This window comes from Balaenoptera acutorostrata, chromosome X, assembly GCF_949987535.1.
Source record: "Balaenoptera acutorostrata chromosome X, mBalAcu1.1, whole genome shotgun sequence".
In the NCBI taxonomy this organism is placed as follows: domain Eukaryota; kingdom Metazoa; phylum Chordata; class Mammalia; order Artiodactyla; family Balaenopteridae; genus Balaenoptera; species Balaenoptera acutorostrata.
Window position 1 is genome coordinate 105,264,856 of NC_080085.1, and position 18,474 is coordinate 105,283,329.

The window sequence follows — 18,474 nt, forward strand, 5'->3', positions numbered from 1 at the left end:
CTTATCTGTAAAAGTGACTGATTCTGACATCTGACTCAAAGTATGATACCAACCAGCTAAGCTAACCAGTGTCAAACTTTTTTTTTTTAACTTTTTATTTTATTGTATTTTATTTTTTGGCTGCCTTGGGTTTTCGTTGCTGCGCAGGCTTTCTGTAGTTGTGGCGAGCGGGCGCTGCTCTTCGTTGTGGTGTGTGGGCTTCTCATTGTGGTGGCTTCTCTTGTTGTGGAGCATGGGCTCTAGAAGCGCAGGCTTCAGTAGTTGTGGCACGTGGGCTCAGTAGTTGGGGCTCGCGGGCTCTAGAGCGCAGGCTCAGTAGTTGTGGTGTGCGGGCTTAGTTGCTCCGCGGCATGTGGGATCTTCCTGGACCAGGGATCGAACCCGTGTCCCCTGCATTGGCAGGCGGATTCTTAACCACTGTGCCACCAGGGAAGTCCCAAATTTTTTTTCATTAATTTTTATTTTGTAATATATAAATCAGAAACGCACAGTTAAAAAAAGTCAGTTAACCAATTCTAATGCTAAAGGAAGAATGTTCCTCTTTAGCACCTAAATTAAAAGAGTAGTTTGGGCTTTTTTTTTTGCCTCATCACTTGGCATGCGGGATCTTTATTCCCCCCATCGAACCTGTGCCCTCTGCGGTGGAAGCACGGAGTTTTAACCAATGGATTGCCTGGGAAGTCCCTAGTTTGGGCTTTTTGCAGTTAGTTTCTTTCTGATACAGCACACGTTTTAAAATAACACAGTAATCTAAGGGAATATCACGCCTTTGATGTGAATGTTAACGAGACAGGAACTTGTTTGCGACCTTGACTTCTATCCCTATTATAAAACTTTTTCTCAAGTACTGCATTAAACCTTGTTGGAATTGAAACCAACTGGTTTCAGGAAATGCTGCAGTTGTTGGTTTCCTTAATAAAAGTCTCTTACAAATTCAAATGGTAAAAACAAACAAAATATTCACTGTTGATCAAAGAAACACTAACTAAACCTTCCAATTTTTCACCAAGCAAGCTGGCAAAGATTAAAAAAAGAAAATATAATCTTTAGTGCTGGCAAGGGCACAGTAAGACAGGCACTCACATTAGACAGTGTAAATTGGTCCAATCTTTCTAGAACACAAAATGGCATAATGTATTAAGACTCTTAAAATGTTCACACTCTTTAACCCAAAAAATCTACTTCCATGATAAATTTGTGAGGAAAGGATCAGAGAGATTAAGATTTAGGTACAGAGATGTATCTTGCTGTTTTATTTACAATACTAAGAAGTTATGAATTTAAGTGCCCAACAATGGACATTGGCTGAATAAATTATTATAGCTGTGTAAAAGAATATTGTGTGGCCATCTGCCATTTTATAAAGATGCTTAATGGCATGGAAAAATTCTAAAGACTTGGGGCTTCCCTGGTAGCACAGTGGTTAAGAATCTGCCTGCCAATGCAGGGGACACAGGTTCGAGCCCTGGTCCGGGAAGATCCCACATGCCGTGGAGGAACTAAGCCCATGCACCACAACTACTGAGCCCGCGTGCTACAACTACTGAAGCTCGCGCACCTAGAGCCCGTGCTCCGCAACAAGAGAAGCCACCGCAATGAGAAGCCTGCGCGCCGCAATGAAGAGTAGCCCCCACTCGCCACAACTAGAGAATGCCCACGCGCAGCAATGAAGACCCAACGCAGCCTAAAATAAATAAATTAAAAAAAATTCTAAAGTCTTATGTTAAACACACAAAAAGCAGGATATAAAACTATCAGGCCCAATTGTGTACACCCCCGCCCCCTCAAAACCTGCAAAATCAAATACTGAAATACACTGAGCTAGATATAGGCATAGATAATGTTAATGTTAGTGGTAGTATTCTAGGCTAAAATCTTCTTTATAAATCTTTATTATGAACAAATATAATTCCAGTACATCAGAATGAGGAGAATGCAAAAGAAATACCGTTTCTTTCATCTGAATTTGATTGATCTTTATCCTGAAAAGTTTGTGCTTGAAATCATCATTACAAATGAACTTGTCACCATCTTCGATATCTTTACCCTTTGGATTTTTCGCCAGAACTCTAGCTTTGCCACAAGCCAATGACTGCAGTGTTCTTCTTAACTCTCCATCCTCTGAAGAAGAAAGAGTGGCTTAGTTATTTGTTACTTGTTACTAACTCATCAACACGCACAGCTACATTCCACCTCAATCTAGCTTCTACCCCACCCATCTATTAAAACTGTTTCCTTTTTTCCCCAAGATCATGAACAACTTCCTCTTTGTCCTATCCAATGGCTTTTTTCCTGGTCATCCTCTAAAGGCTTCAATTATCATTCCAAGTGGATAACCACCACTTCTTCAGAAATGACATCTCATTTTCCCCAGTCCTACATTTAAAGGATACCTCCAGCTGGCTCTTTTACTATCATCAATTTCAGTATGTCCAACATTTTATTCATCATCTTCCCCATAAAACTGTCTTCTTTCCAATTGTTAGTTATGAAGCTACCAACCTCCTCTGGTGAGAAACCCTGGAATCATCTTTTAACTCTTTCCTCTCCTTCATCCTCCACATATCTAGTAGTTGCTTCCTTAGAGATACTTCGTCTCTCTTCTCATTGGCCTCATTCTAGTCTAAGCTCGTTATCACTTTACGCCTGAATTATCCCATTAGCTTCTGGACTGGAATCTCTTCATCCTTCAAGCTGCCCTACTATCTATTGATTATAGGCAAGCTGCCCAAGTAAGTCACTTCCAATATGTCACACACTTGAGATCCTACAATGTATGTTTCACTTGCTAGATTTGTAAGGCTCTCCATATCTTACCTATCTAACTTTGTATCTCACTACTCTATGCTGCAGTTAAACTTTTTATGACTCCTGCCCACACTGTGCTCATTCCTTCCTCCACGCCTTTTCTCACAGTATTTCCTCTTGCAACATATGCCTTCTCCCTAACTTAAATCTGAAGGCCCAGCTCAAGTCCTACCTCCTTCATGAAGGCTTTCCCAGTTGTGCCAGTCCAGTTATCTCTTGCTTCACTGAACTCCTAACACACTCTGTCAGCACCACAGATTGGTACTTATTGGTCGTGAAATTAAATGTCATTTCTCCCTTTCCCCATGGTTATAAGTGCTGAGGAGGGGGATTATCCCTTTATAGTCCCCCAGAGCTCTTAACCAAGTGGAGTGAACATAGTGGACACCGAATAATGCATACTAATCAAACGATTCAACACATACCTATTCCGGTAGCTTGCTTGATCTCTTCTAAACTGAACTCCTCTCCCTCATTAAACATTAGCAGCACCAGTGTTTGAAAAAGAGAGACCTGGAGTTCCTTTTTACCCTGTTGGAGAAACAACAGTGTTTAGCCATCATTTTTTTAAAAAAATGCATGAAAATTAATCAAATAACTAATCTCTTACTGGAAAAGCATTTTTCAATTAGTGGATTTAGAAACTCGGATTAACATTATCCAGAAAAGCCGGTATGTTCAGTGTAGGGTTTAGGTGTGATCCTACCTAAAATAGGAGGAAGGATTGGGTGACCTTTCTACAGGTCTTTTTTTAAGCCTTATAATTAAAACAACAAAGTAATGAAAATTAATAACTCGGTTTTATGTGTCATTACAGATATTTATCATGAGCAACAAGAAATCACTATTTCAATGCATTTTCAACTTGTCTGATTCAGATTAGTCATGAAAAGCTGTAGGATTTTTTGAAATTAGATATGAGAACTGTTCCCCTTAACGCCCACTCTATTCTCTAGCTCCCAGCAACAAGAAAAGAAGTTTCCTGTCAAGAAGTGGCAGCGTGAATTTTGTATCCACAGGTGGGGAAAGGGTGTGGGAGAAAAGGGTTATTGGTTTTGGTTTTGCAGCAGGGCCCAATCAACTGTGGAAAAGACCACATTCTTATAATATACACAGGGCTGTGACAAGCTATCACTATCTCATGCAGATATTTAGGACAAATTTATAAAACACCTTAAACCTTCAAATTAAGAGGGATGACCTCAATATCAAAGATGAAGGTGAAAACTAAGTTTGGGGAACATCCACTTACCTCTTTAAATTCTGCTTTTAGCACACAGTGTCCTAGGGTTGACTGCCACTGAAGTTTCCTGCCACTATGTTTGCCTAGGTAAAAGGTCTTGAAAATCTCCTGAAGTTTTACCATCTACAATAAATAAAACAAAGCTTTATTTAAGCTCTGTATCCAATATCACGTTCACCACTTTTTATATTTACCTCATATGTAAAAATTTCTGGAAGTTTTAAAGACTATACAGAGCAAGTCCACTGATCACTTTGATGTAAGGTAATAACCACCAAATCTAATGGCATTAATCAGTCTTTACACTCTCTGATCTGTCTGCAACATTTTATTATCCCCTCTTTTGAAACATTCATCTCCAATGTCTTTGGTGTCTCTGCAACATGCTGGTTCCTTTATCTCACTATTGCTTCTTCATTGGATTCCTTCACAGGTACCTCTTCCTACCACCTACCAAATGTGATCTTTTTTCAAAGTTCTGTCTTAGGCCTGTTCTTCCTGTTTCCACATTCTCCCTCTTAATGAGGGAGATCTGCTCCTTGGGCTTCCATGATTATCTCCATGGAGGACTCTCAGTATCTATCTCTCTAGCCTTAACCCTTTTCTAAGCTTCAGTCCTGGGTTAAGACATTTCCCCAGGAGTTAGGATGGATTTACTCAAGCATCTATCACTCAGCAGTCCAACCCCCAGGTGATATACGGGCAAGAATTTTTGAGAGCCGGGCAGAGTGATGGGTACAATCTGGGGAACTGAAGGAAGAGTCAAGGAAATTGGCCCTGAACTCAGAAACTTGGCATCTTTAGCTATGCTCTAATGATATAAGTACAAGAGTAATATAAATAAAAGAATAAAGTATTAAAAACAGTTGACATTTGGTGGTGGTGTGCTTACTGACAACAAACTTTTAAAAAAGTACATATTTTTCAATGATAAGCAAAATAGAAATGTCATGTATTTCTACGCTTATAACTCAAGTCCTAAACAGCAACTCTTACCTCTGGTGGTAAATGAACTTCCATAGGCACATATGTTGGCCAATAACCCATCGTCAGGATATTCACAGTTAATTCAATATTCCCAGGTACATTCTGGTTCTGCATATACTACAATAAGAACAACACACACTGAGATCTTAAAAAATAAAAGTGCATACATTTCATGCCATAATAATGACCCATTTAAGAAGTTCCCCATTACAAAACTACATGCGAATACTGACGATCTTTAAAATAAAAGGCAACTATTAAAAGGACTATAAATGAAGCCTATATTAAGTGCACTAGAAAAGTACACTGGGTAACATTTTGCTACAATGGCACACAAAGATCACATGACTCTGTTAGAGGCATTAACGACTTAAATAATTTCTCACATACGACCGGGCTGTTAAAGGATTTCTTCTCCATTCTTTTCCCCATACCACCTGCAGTCCCCATCTCTGGAGACCCCTATGTGGCTTGGAAAACCTGGCAGCAACCCCCATTCCTCACCCCACCAGCCAGCCCAAGTCTCCGGTTTTTCACTTGCTCCACTGCCTGTTTGCAGGGGGTGACCTGAAATGGGGAAGGAAGAAGGGGAAAGGGCAAAGCAAATAAACCCTATTCTGTAGCTACTACAGGACCCATGATCCTACTGACCCTGATCTTTCTCTTGAGTCTTCCCCTCTCATTTCCCACCGTAGCAATATAGTGGTAAAGAAGTCATTATTAAAATCCCAGGAGAGGAAAATCTACTTTGCTATCACTATTACCTATAATCTCAAATATTTCAAAACCAGCTTCTACCAACACCTGCAAAACTATGGATCTAGCTTTTCATTCCCAATGTCCCTAAAGGCCTTATACAACCACTCTATCATTCTCCTCCCTCCCCACCACCAGCTTTGAACATGCAACTCACCAACAGTGATTAGATGCTAGAAGCCCTGTTCTCACTAGCTACAGCTTTTCTTGTCCTTATTTCTGTTCAATACATTTTATTTCTATTTTTGTGTTATCTTGGGTGTATACTGAGAATAAATTTTGAAGTAGGTCAAATATACTTACATTTCATTCGTGATTTTTTTCCTCTACTGTGACTATCATCTAAGTTGCTATGAAGTATTTATAACAAATACATGTTTCTATTTATCCTCTTCAGTACAAACCAAAGTAAGGAGATAACTAAATACATTTAAGTTGGAGGAATTAAGTAAGAGTTTAACTCACTTTTACCTGTTTGAACTGAATCATGATGTCTTTAGAAAGTTCCATGTCTTTAAACATTCCTTCAAGTTTACTGGTGAAAGCAGCTCCACATTCTATTAAAGATGTTTGTACATTTACAGTATTTTAAAGTGGTAAAAACACAGAATTTAGAATTGAAAACATGAAATATAAAACTTACTTTAGCATGAAATATGATCTGTAACTATTCATAAGAACAAAAAAAATCCTTACCCCAAAGTGTATGCCCCACTAATTCAGAGTCAAATCTTTAATCCTGTAGTAACCTTATCTACTATTTAGGCATAAGATAAATGGGAAACTTTTATACAAATAATAAAAGAATAATGCTTTATTTTTAAAAAAATCACAACAGCTCTGGATATGTAAATAGGTTGGAAACCTAATGAGCTTACTCAATTTACGTTTTTATCATACGAACATACAATGATTGACAAAAGAGGCAACTGACTGAAAAAGTAAAAATTAAGCTAACATTTTCTCTCAGAAATCAAAGAAGAAAAGGAACAGAAAGAATGACAAACATACCATGTTTAAGTTTGGACAGCATTGATTTTTCAGCATCCACAGATGCACTCTTCCCAACTAACAGGCGCTTGGCTAAATCTTTCTTATAGAAGGCCTCAAAAACATCCTTGCCTATGTTAAATAATAAAACACAACTCTCATAATACTCCAATATAAGGTTTTGACAAAATTGACTCAAAGTGCTTAATAAATTGCACCATTACTCCAAGTTATTTAAATTTATAGATTTTATCCAAGTTTGCTAAATGCAAGAAACATTAGAGGTAGATTTTTGTGCCAAACCTTTCAAAAGTTCTTTGCTGTAAAGAATTAAGACTGAATTAACTTTTCTTTAGAAAAGCTTTAGTCAACTAGTAGCTTTAGCATCAATACTCTAGAGATTAAAATAAGTAGCAAAATTCAAGGCTCTTAATAGTGGAAAAGTCAAAGCACAAGGCAATTAAGTAACATTCCTCAAGTACCCCAATAAATTAAATGCAAGGAATGTAACAGAATTTTAAATAGCTAACCGCCAAATAAATATACCTTCTAGGTTGGTTATACTTGCTAGTTTCTCTGTTGAGTGCTTTGTTTTAAAAGAAAAATATTAAAACAAAAATACATACCATAGATAAATCTAAATATAATCATAATCTTATCCAACATTTTCTCAAGTTCTTCATCTGTAGCTTCTTTGTTGCCTGCGCGAAGCTTTGAATCTACATACTTAGCTAAAATGGGGGGAAAGTTTGTTGTTTAGTGATCATGGGTATCCATGAGGTACTGGTCACTATAAATACCAAATAGGAGTATGATATACTGACTTTTTCAATTTTTCACATGTATACACGCATTTTTAAAACAGTCTCCAAAGTCAGGGAGATCAAGTGACTTGTTCAATGTCACAGAGCTAAAAAATACAAGAGCCTCAACTCAAACCCAAGTCTTCTGGCTCTACATCTAACGTACTTTCTACCATACTGATGCTTACTAAAATGGGATATGCAGGATATGGGTACCCCGGGGGTGGGGGGGTGTATACAGCCCTGTGCTGGGGTCATCAAAGCCATTGAAAGACACGGCACATCTTCTGGAGTATTCACTTTACACTGATGGTAGGCAATCTTAAACCCTTTTCTATTAAAACAAACCAGATACATTACAGAGTAGGAGGCAAATTTTGCAAAAATTTTAAGGGTTAAGTAGTAAACCAACAAAATTTCATCCTTTTGGGACGTCCCTGGTGGCGCAGTGGTTAAGAATCCACCTGCCAATGCAGGGGACACGGGTTCGATCCCTGGTCTGGGAAGATCCCACACGCCGCGGAGCCACTAAGCCCGTGCGCCACAACTCCTGAGCCTGTGCTCTAGAGCCCGTGAGCCACAACTACTGAAGCCCGCGTGCCTAGAGCCCGTGCTCCGCAACAAGAGAAGCCACCGCAATGAGAAACCCACACACCGCAACGAAGAGTAACCCCCGCTCGCCACAACTAGAGAAAGCCCGTGCGCAGCAACGAAGACCCAACGCAGCCAAAAATTAAAAAAAAGAAAAAATTTCATCCTTTTGGCGAAGGACCTTCTCAGCTACCTCCTCCTCAACATTAAGGGGTACCCAGGTGGGAGAAACTGAGAACTGAAGTATACCACACCTTTTACTCTAAATGAGCCCAGATTATTAGGTTTATTTTCATCCTGGACATTCTACCTTTCTCACTGGCAACTGTAATTTTGTGCTATCCTTTCCTGTAGCCCTATGTGTGGGCCTCAAGAAATGCCACCCTGCCTCACCTCTAAATTGCAGGAGGTTTGTAAAACAGCTATCAAGCTTTTTATAAATAAAAGTAAATAGGGTCTTACAAAGAAAGACCATGTTTGACATGTGGGTTTTGAGATATTCTTTAGCATGAAGGACTTATTCCTTGCATCCAGCTTCTTAGAAACCACCAAGTATGCAACTCCAAATAAATTAGGTGTTAATATACAAAACCTTGTCAAAATTTCAGGTTAACTGGAATTTTATGAGTAAAAGAAGAACATTAAAGAACCGGGAAAAGGGACTGGAGAAATACCTATAAGTTCAGCAGGTTTGTTTGGTCTTTTGTTAATGAATGTTTCAAATGCTTCTTTCATGGCGTTGATAAATTTTTCATTCTTCAGGAAACAGATATCAATTATATGGTCAACCTTATCTTTAAAATCCAGCAATTCTTGAACCATGGTTTTATCCTTTTCAGGATTAATTACAATAGTGCTACCAAATGCCTAAAGAAACAAAAATGACTTTTTATTAGAATTTAATTATCTGCAATGAAAACAATCCCCCAAATCATATTTTAAATAGATACACATACTTTAAAATCTCAAAAAATTAAAATAAAATAAAGCTGGCTTTGAAGTCAAGACAATAAAAAAATAAAGTTATAAAACATCCAGACTGATACCATTCATCTATAGTCATAAAATAAGTAATGGCCACTGGCTATATAATATCATAATGGGGCATTATTGTAGAAGTCTCTAGGGTCTTTTTCCTACTTTTAAAGAAGTCCGGTTGAATTTTTAAAAAACAGCAATCTGCCTTCAGTGTAAGATCAAAGAAAGCAAAGAAATTTGGATCCAAAAAAAGCCCTCTTCCTTCTTCCACATTCACTGCTATAATTATTGGAGCTAGAAATCACATCAGACATCAAGAAGAGAACTGTTTTATTGCCAATTTGCCACACAGCTATCATTCTCAGGTTGACTGTTCTCAAAATGCCCATTAGTTAAAAAAAAAAAAAGGATCTAACAAATAAGAAATTCTTGCTGATATGTACTCTAGATGTATAGATTATAAGCCATGAGAGAGAAAAAAAAACAGGTTAATGTTAATACCTTAATGTATTCAATCCATTGCTGCAAGAGAACCTGAACGCCACCTCGAACTCTACTGAAGAGCTGATACAGGAGAGATAAATCTTGAATTCGGTTTTCATCAAGGAGGTTATTCAAACCTGAATTTTGAAACATTTGGTATTAAAAAAGTGAACAAAAATGTCAGATATTTTAATGAAAAATAAGGTATTGTGATACTGGTCTGAATTATGACTAGCCTGTGATTTTAATACAAAGATGTGCTTTGAATTAAACTCAAAGAAACAATCACCTTTCCAAGTGAAAACTAACTATAGGGAACTTTACTTTATATAAAAACAAAAATTGTGTAATGGTTTGTACCATTTAGCATAGTAGATGAGATGTATAAACCAACTTATAAAAATTGGTTTACATAAATACACATTATAAATACCTCATGTGTGCAATAGCCACATATTTGCATTAGTATACACATATATATATTTCAGAGTATTGGATATGGCCTGTGGTATATCAAAAACCATGCAGCAATAGGCCAAATTTAAATGAAGTTCTAAAGTATTTGATTTTCAGAATGAAATAAAAGTGTAACTGCATTAATGTACTAAAATACCTTAAACAAAAGAAAAGATGGCTGGAGAGAAAGGTAAGACTTTTTTGCCTATTTGTAGCATTGTCAAAGTAAAATTCAGGGTATACTCATACATCACTTAGGATTAATAGAAATGCTTGGTTTTATATGCTAGAAACAAAAACATTTTAGTGCAAAAAGGAATGCATTTCCTTATTACTGCAGTCTTAAAAATTAAATCAAGAATTCCCCAATTCCCACTGTTTCTTTACTGGAGTTGGTAGTCTCCTCTCATCTCACTCCCTGTACCTTTAAGTTAAGGAAACAGGCACCTCCTGAAAGTTTACTGTGATGAATAGGGAAGAGGGGTTGTGTCCCTCCTCAGAAATGCAGCCACACGCTACCAAACTTTTAAAAGGGCAATCTTTAAAAATTTTTCTACTTGTTTGCTGCTACCATTTTAAAAGTAATCTCTTATTTGTAAATTACCAAATACCTTTCTGAAGAATCGCTGTTAAGTGTTCACCTAGAAGTTGTTTTTCCACAGTAGCAATTAATGACTTTCTACAAGGAAAAAAGAAGTTTAGAATTATTGACTTTGCTGAAAATTTATAGTCTCTCCTGGGGGGGAAAAGTCAAATAGCTCATTATATGTTAATTTCAATATTCCTATTCCTATGTATAAATTTATTGTGCTCAGAGTTACTCTACTTTATGCCTAGAAGGAAAACATTGCATATTTCAGAATTTTGTTACATCATGAAATAAATATTTTAAGGGTCTTGCTATGGCTGGCTTTGCCCAAATTTCTCTGCTTTCACTAGGAAAGTAAAGAATTTATCTGTGCTGCTTACAGGAACTCCTTGGCTGGTAATATTTAGGAAAGCACAGAAATACTTTCTCCTATGAACACCCACTGAATTTTAATCGGCCTGAAGATTTCAAAGATCACATCAGCTTGTAATACTATTTTTTAATTACATCCTAAACATAGACAACCAATTATCAAATCCTTGATTAAATCTAATTAAGTAGGGAAAATAAGAACTCGAAGGTTGCATTATGAAAACAATTGTTAAAGACTCAAGACACCTGAAAATAGTTACTAACATGTTTGGGGATGCCCAAAGTGCCTTAAGTGACTCAACAACACAGGTTAAGGCTATTAGGCTGAGCATGTAATACTTACTGGGTGGTCTGATCTAAGTAAGTAATAAGTCTGTCTGCTTCTTCTTCTAGACGTTTGTTAACATGATGAAGATATTCAGGAACCTACAAAGATAGTTTTTTATATTATTGTTTTCCTCCCCATAAATCATTCAGAAAATGTCAAGTCCAAAAGATCCTGGGAGCAGCCCTGTCAAATGTGACAGGGTTGAATCATATGTAAAATTATAGGTAGAGTTTACGATCCAGAATTCTGGCCTTTAAGAAGAGAGAAAAGAAAGGAGCACCTAAGTGAGAGAAAAGCAGCATAATGTTGGGAAGATAAATGCAAAGGGCAGCTTATGTTCAATAAAGTAGGGTCTATTGTGAGACACAGTGGATTTATTAATCATGATTTTTAAATACCTCTCTTTCCTGCATTAATTTTTGGCCTTCGGCTGCGTAGAGTCGGTTAGTTTCTTCCAAAAATCGTTGTTCAAAAGAATCCTGATAAATCTGGGAAGGGGTAACAAAATAAAGGAGTTCAATTATCCAGTAAATGTTTATTGAATGCCCTTAATGGGAACAGCACTATGAGTTTGGTTTTTATTTTTTTGGTCATGCCTCGCGGCTTCTGGGATCTTAGTTCCCCAACTAGGGATTGAACCTGGGTCCTCAGCAGTGAGAGTACAGAGTCCTAACCACTGGACCACCAGGGAATTCCCTGAGCTTGCTTTTTAAACATCAAATTAGGGATAGCAATCAGCTCTGTAGAAAGTGAAGTAGTTGACTTACTTGCAAATCAGAGAGCATGCTTAAAAGGCTTCGGAGTAAACTTCTATCAATTGCTTCACCATTCCTTTCCCTCTCAATCAAAAGAAGAATGCCATCAATTGTCTTATTCTGGACTTTCTGATCACTTATAATATGAGCCCTAAATAACTCCAGTCCCATATCCCTAAAATAAAAAATATATATAATCTAAATTAATTGACGACAACACCACTTCTGGAGAGGCTTGCTTAACTTCTCACCACATGTTAATTAGGGTTCCAGGCTTTGAAGCAGCAATTGTAAAAGTATAAAATCCACACATTTAATTTTAAATAACATTATTAGATTAAAGCATACAGGAAACTCATTTTGTCTTTAATGAAAACTGAAGCTAAATTCCCATCTTCCTCCATAACTAAGTTTTATTGTATTATTTTCTTTGGTAGATTTCTTCCTTGGTCAAATCAAGAGGCAAAATTAGTTCAAAGCTATAAAATGGTCTTCACTGTACTGGTAATGAAGGCTTAATTGCTCATTTGTCATCTGGCTTCAGTACTCAAAAATCAGTAAACTCTGATAATTGCTGTAGGTAGATGCTAGGCACATGGTGGGGGGAAGAGCTCATTATACTCTTCTGTTTTTGTGTATACATGGAATTTTCCACAATAATGTTAAAAGATAATGAGTGAACTCTTGATCAGCAACAAAATGATGCACACTCAGACAATCCAGAGCAAACTTTAGTCCCCTTGGCTAACAAAGAAACTTCTTCATAAGTTATTATATGCCCAGGGAATGTTAGCTATCTCCAATATTAGCATAGGCAAAACATAATTAACAAGGTAAAACTGCTATAAACAGAAGTCTAGAAGCCAAATATGAGTTTTTAGGAGAATATTCACAGTATCACTCTCTATTAGTGTAATTAAGATTTGACTATGATTTGTTACAAATCTTTTCATAATTTTTTTCTGGTATCCTTACCAAATGGAGGGTAGCATTGAATTTTGAAGAACGTAAGTCCTATCCAGAAACAAAAAAATGCTCCTGATCATGATCTGCCAATGAAAAAAAGAAATCAAACAATTTTTTATATTTTGTGAAGCTTAAATATTTTATAAAATAAGATTGCAGGGTTTACTTGTATATATACTAGACTACTAGGATCAAACATACAGATAAACACATCTACCTGAGAATATGCCCACACCATTTTTATTAAACTATTAATAAACCTTAATTCTTGCTGCAGTTTCCAGAAAAAAAAAGACACTTAAAATGGTCTATGACTTCTTTGCAATCTGAGAAGCAACTAAAAATAAAAACAGAATCAAGGGGCATACAATTTTTCCTCAGCAACAGTCCTCAGGGTGAAACTGCCTTAAACTGTATACGTGGGATTTTGGGTGGGTGGGATGGATTTTAAGATTTTTAATTTGCAGAATATAAGGTTTAAAATAATACCAGATTAGGGAAAAAGGAAAAGGTTGTGATCCGAATAAGCTAAAATGCAGAACCATCAGGCACCTTCACAAGTAACCAAATAGCGAGTGGGATAGCCATCAAAACTGACAGGCAAAATGTAACTTTTTTAATGAGATAAATACTTTTTGCTTAAGTGTTACAAAAATAAAAATGATCATAAGGTGCAAGTCATTCTAAAATACTGGTTTACCTGTAACTTGCAGTTTTAAAATAGAAAACTCAACCAAAATTAGTTTCAGTCCCCCCATTGCAAAGCTTTTAAAACTAGCATTCCTGTATCTGAAGAAACTTATTTTAACTACAATATTTAGCTGAAATGTAATGCTTTTTCCATCTTACCATTTGTCTGCAATGGTTTTGCCAACATCTATCGATCTTCTTTAGAAAAAGAACACTATCCAATGAATCCATGAGATATACGTTAAGGATATTTTAAAAGTGCTTAGTACAAGTAATATATGCAACGTAAGAGCACATTTGTCTTAAATACGGAATGCCCTACGTACTAAATGAAACTAAACAGCACTTAATTATGAAACAAAATGCTACTTCTTAAACTGTAAAAACATGTTAGATCCCACTAAAAAAAAATACCTCTAAAAACAAGTCTTAGTGGGACTTCCCTGGTGGCATAGTGGTTAAGAATCCACCTGCCAATGTAGGGTACACGGGTTCGATCCCTGCTCCGGGAAGATCCCACATGCCGTGGAGCAACTAAGCCCGTGCACCACAACTACTGAGCCTGCGCTCTAGAGCCCGCGAGCCACAACTACTGAAGCCTGCATGCCTAGAGTCCATGCTCCGCAACAAGAGAAGCCACCGCAATGAGAAGCCCGCGCACCGCAATGAAGAGTAGCCCCCGCTCGCCACAACTAGAGAAAGCCTGCACGCAGCAACGAAGACCCAAAGCAGCAAACAAACAAACAAAAAAAACCAAACTGTCTTTTAAAAAAAATGAAACAAACAAACAAACAAAAAAAAACAAGTCTTAGGGGACTTCTCTGGAGGTCCAGTGGTTAAGACTCTGCACTTCCACTGCAGGGGGCACAGGTTCAATCCCCCATCGGGAAACTAAGATCCTGAAAGCCACTAGGCCAAAACAACAAAAAACAAGTCTTAGCCATAACTGAGCATTGTGTTTTCAGTTTATTATTTCCCAATTATCTTTCCTCAAAAAGAGTAAAGACATAAACACATTTTATTTATTTACATTAATAGTACAATGTAGATTTGGACCCTAATTAGAGATAAAAAGTCAAATTTTGCATCTTCTTACTCTAGAGGCAAGATGAACAAAAAATAAATCTACAAAGCACAGGCATTCCATTTTAAGCTGGGTTTAAAAGTGAGGGACAGAGAGGTAGGGATAGATGAAAATACAAGGTTTTTTGTTTTTAAAAGGATATTCTCTGAACTGATGAATTTGTGCTTTGATATGATCTTCACAAATCTGTCTCAGCTGTTTGTACAAGTTTGCAGAAATCTTGTAAGAACAGAGATTTTCCACAGCCTGCAAAATTAAACACATACTTTCTTATGGAGTGAATGGGGCGGGGAGGGGGGATTTCTTGATTATTTACATCAAATTCCTATTATTTGTTATTTCTACCATGTCGGCTTATTAAAAAGGATTATTCGTTCATTTAAAACACAAGGTAAAATAGCAAAATATCAACATGGGTAGTGAACTTTTTTCATAACCAGTGTACTATACTAACTCCCCCCCACACACAAATTAATACATTTATTGTGGCAGTACAGGTTAAGGATGGAGGGAATCAAGCCAAATTCTCACCTTGTGAAGACCAATTTGTAACAACTGCTACATATAAATTGTCTTGTTCTTAAAAATGTTAATTGTTTTCATAAGCAGAATTCCATTTTGAGTTTGAAAATAATTTCACCAATTGTTTATTAGATGGGTTGGGTGGTCCAACCACCACTGAAATAAAATTTATTTATACTTTCTTTGGTTTTCCTGAACAGAGCAATGCAGAATTTATTGCTAGCAGTATTATAATGAGTATGATATAATTATACACAAGGATTTTTCTCCAACATTGCAGCTTAAGAATATTTAAATAAATAGAGGTTTTAAAATTTGCACAATGGAATAAACGTTAATTACTAAAGAAATACTGAATTTTTACTTCATTCTAATAGTTGAATTGGTCTTTTATACTCAGATCCCAAAAGGACAAACTTGAGATTTCAGTGAGTTTCTTCTTATGTGCATGAAAAGACTTTCAAATTTAATACAACAGGCATGGTAAAACTCTTTGGATGAACTCTGATATAATCTACAATTCCAACTAGTAATGACTTAAGTATAACACCAGGATTTTTTTCTCACCACAACAGAAGGCAAAAATTCCATTATAATTGACTCTAAGGGACCATCCAAGTCCTGTTGGTTGGAGTGGAATTTTATAAATATGTAGTTGGAAGTCATATTCCCAGCATGCAGGTCCAGCAAATAAACTAGCAAATGAAAAGAAAGCCTAAAGGAAACCACTTATACCAAAGGAGGAAAGGCACTACACCTTACCAGGAAACAGCAGACCACTTAGTTATAGCAGCTAAGGAGGAATAAGAAGGCTAAGTCTCTGCTGGCCACCACTTTCCATGGGGCCTTGGGTCAGGCCACAAATGCCTAAGGGTGTGTTTATGTTTATTTCATGTGCCTGACTGGTTCACTTTAGTCCTCTATGGACTCTCTCCCTTCCTCCTTTAGTAGTCTTCTCATTCTATCTTGGTGTTCTTTTTGAGTGACTAATTTTCTCAGCATCTCTCGTTTTCCTGCTTAGATTCTTTGTATTTCACCTTCTCTACATTTCCCACCTGCAGTACTTTTCCGAGTCCTCCTTCACCATTCTCTTCTGCTGTGTTACTCTTTCTTCCATATATTAGTTCTCATCACATCTATTTATCTTCTTACACAAGATACCATATTCCCTTACTACCCAGCTAGGTTCCACTTCTTCCAATAAGCTTTCCTTAATTGCCTTGGCTACCAGTGACTCATTTGGCACTATCACCAATCATACGACACTGACTTGTCCCTGAGTCAATACTGTATCTCTTAATGTGTATAACCTGTCCCCCAACTCTCTTTAATGACAGAAAGAGACCATGTGCTCATGTACCTATATGTTCTTTAATACTTTTTGGGCTTTGAACCAGGTGAATATAGTAAATATTCAAAGAACTAAGGTACCTATAACTAGCAATGTGTCCTGCAAACAGAAGGGGCTTACAGCGTAAGGAGAAAACTGGTCAGAAAACATATAATTACAATACACTGTGTTGGGTGCTATGATGGAGATAAGATAGAGGTGAGGTCCCTAACCCAATCTTTAGGGCAGAGGTAAGTCAGGAAAGGCTTCCTGAGCACAAGTAAAGAGGTGGAGTCCCAAAGACCCAGGGGGAAATAGATAAAGAACTTATGGGAATAGTGAGAAAAAAGAGAATTAAGCTGGTCTTCATATGCATACAGCTTCACCTGTGTTTAGTTGGAGAGTGGTTTAAGATATGAGAAGCAACAACAGAAGGAAAGGAAAAGGCAGGAGGATCTAAGGTGAGTTTTGAAGGTCAAGATGGAAGAGAACATCCTGCTTCTCTAATTTAGCCTTGACTGCTTAACATATAGACCAGATTTAGTAATTTCCATTCCTTAAGAACTTTTCCATCAAGCTCTTCAGGTACCATTATGGAGAAATCCCATAAGTGGTATAAAAAAATACAAAGGACTGAATGGTGTGGTGCATGGTCTACTATCATTTATGTAAAAAAAAAAAAAAAGAAAATTAATTTAAAAAACCTCCACACAGTTGTTTTTACACACATGAACCATTTCTGGAATGATACCCCCAATTATGTTTGTCGAGAGGGGAATTAGCTGGGGGAGCAGGGTTGGAGGATGGAGTGGAAGTGAAACTTTTTACTACATGCTCTGTAATACTTTTGGGGCTTTGAACCAGATGAATATACTAACTATTCAAAAAACTTCAGTACTTGCCTCCCCCAATAAAACCCTATCTTCCCCACCACCATACTTTTTAGCATGGCATTCAAGGCTCAATATTACCATTATTTTACTCTCATGTCTGTCTATAATCTTCCATACACCCCGTGATCTAAATACTCTGCTTTGCTCACTTTCAAGCAAGGTTTGTTTGGAGCAATCATGTGTGCCTAAAACAGTGGCTTCCAAAAGTTTTTGACAAGCCACAGTAAGAAATACATTTTATGTCACAATCCATTATACATAAAATTTATGTAATTGAAACAAAATCTTCATGAAACTGTACTTACCATTACTATGTGTGATGTACTCCGATATTTTCTATTTTACCTTTTTTAAAAAATGCTGGTCACAAACTACTAATTTCATGAGCCTACTAGAATATAAGTGCCTTAGGGGCAAGGACTAAGTGATCTCTATATGCCCATGGCATTTGTCCAGCTGTGCACACAGTAAGCAGTCACGCAGTCACTGATTCAACAAGAATGGGGTGTTTACTAAGTACTCTGTCCTGTTAGGTGCTGGGATAGAAACATGAATAAGTGTTAAATCACTACTGAGGAGCTTGAGGTAAACTCTATTTTATTCCAGATCTTTGAAAAGCACTTTTAGAAATGTATCATTTTACATTTCACTAAACACTCTGGAAATCCCTGGAAGTTTGATCTGGTATAATTATTACTAACATAACCTTGTTTCACAGATAACTATTTGCATTAAACATTCTGGATAATTCTAGAAGTCTCTTAAATAAAACTATCTTTTTACTTAAGCTCCCAATCACTACTGGTTAAATATGCTGCCTTAAATCCTTTTTGCAGGTAGTCGGATATAA

The 18,474-nt window shown here is 36.9% G+C and overlaps 1 protein-coding gene across 2 annotated transcripts in view; it reads right to left on the bottom strand.

Moving 5' to 3' along the window:
• CUL4B (cullin 4B) overlaps nt 1-18,474 on the bottom strand; it is a 33,250-nt gene that overhangs the window by 5,395 nt on the left and 9,381 nt on the right. The window contains exons 4-19 of one of the 2 annotated variants that reach the window (XM_057538564.1): nt 15,022-15,125; nt 13,955-14,024; nt 13,115-13,188; nt 12,152-12,314; nt 11,783-11,872; nt 11,400-11,482; nt 10,707-10,774; nt 9,658-9,776; nt 8,853-9,045; nt 7,411-7,515; nt 6,806-6,916; nt 6,266-6,351; nt 5,048-5,155; nt 4,061-4,174; nt 3,234-3,339; nt 1,949-2,121 (exon numbers count right to left, since the gene is read on the bottom strand). In XM_057538564.1, coding sequence (XP_057394547.1) covers nt 1,949-2,121; nt 3,234-3,339; nt 4,061-4,174; nt 5,048-5,155; nt 6,266-6,351; nt 6,806-6,916; nt 7,411-7,515; nt 8,853-9,045; nt 9,658-9,776; nt 10,707-10,774; nt 11,400-11,482; nt 11,783-11,872; nt 12,152-12,314; nt 13,115-13,188; nt 13,955-14,024; nt 15,022-15,125 — 1,767 coding nt within the window. Of the gene's footprint in view, nt 1-1,948; nt 2,122-3,233; nt 3,340-4,060; nt 4,175-5,047; nt 5,156-6,259; nt 6,352-6,805; nt 6,917-7,410; nt 7,516-8,852; nt 9,046-9,657; nt 9,777-10,706; nt 10,775-11,399; nt 11,483-11,782; nt 11,873-12,151; nt 12,315-13,114; nt 13,189-13,954; nt 14,025-15,021; nt 15,126-18,474 lie in introns of both variants that reach the window. The other variant, XM_057538563.1, reaches the window with a different exon arrangement.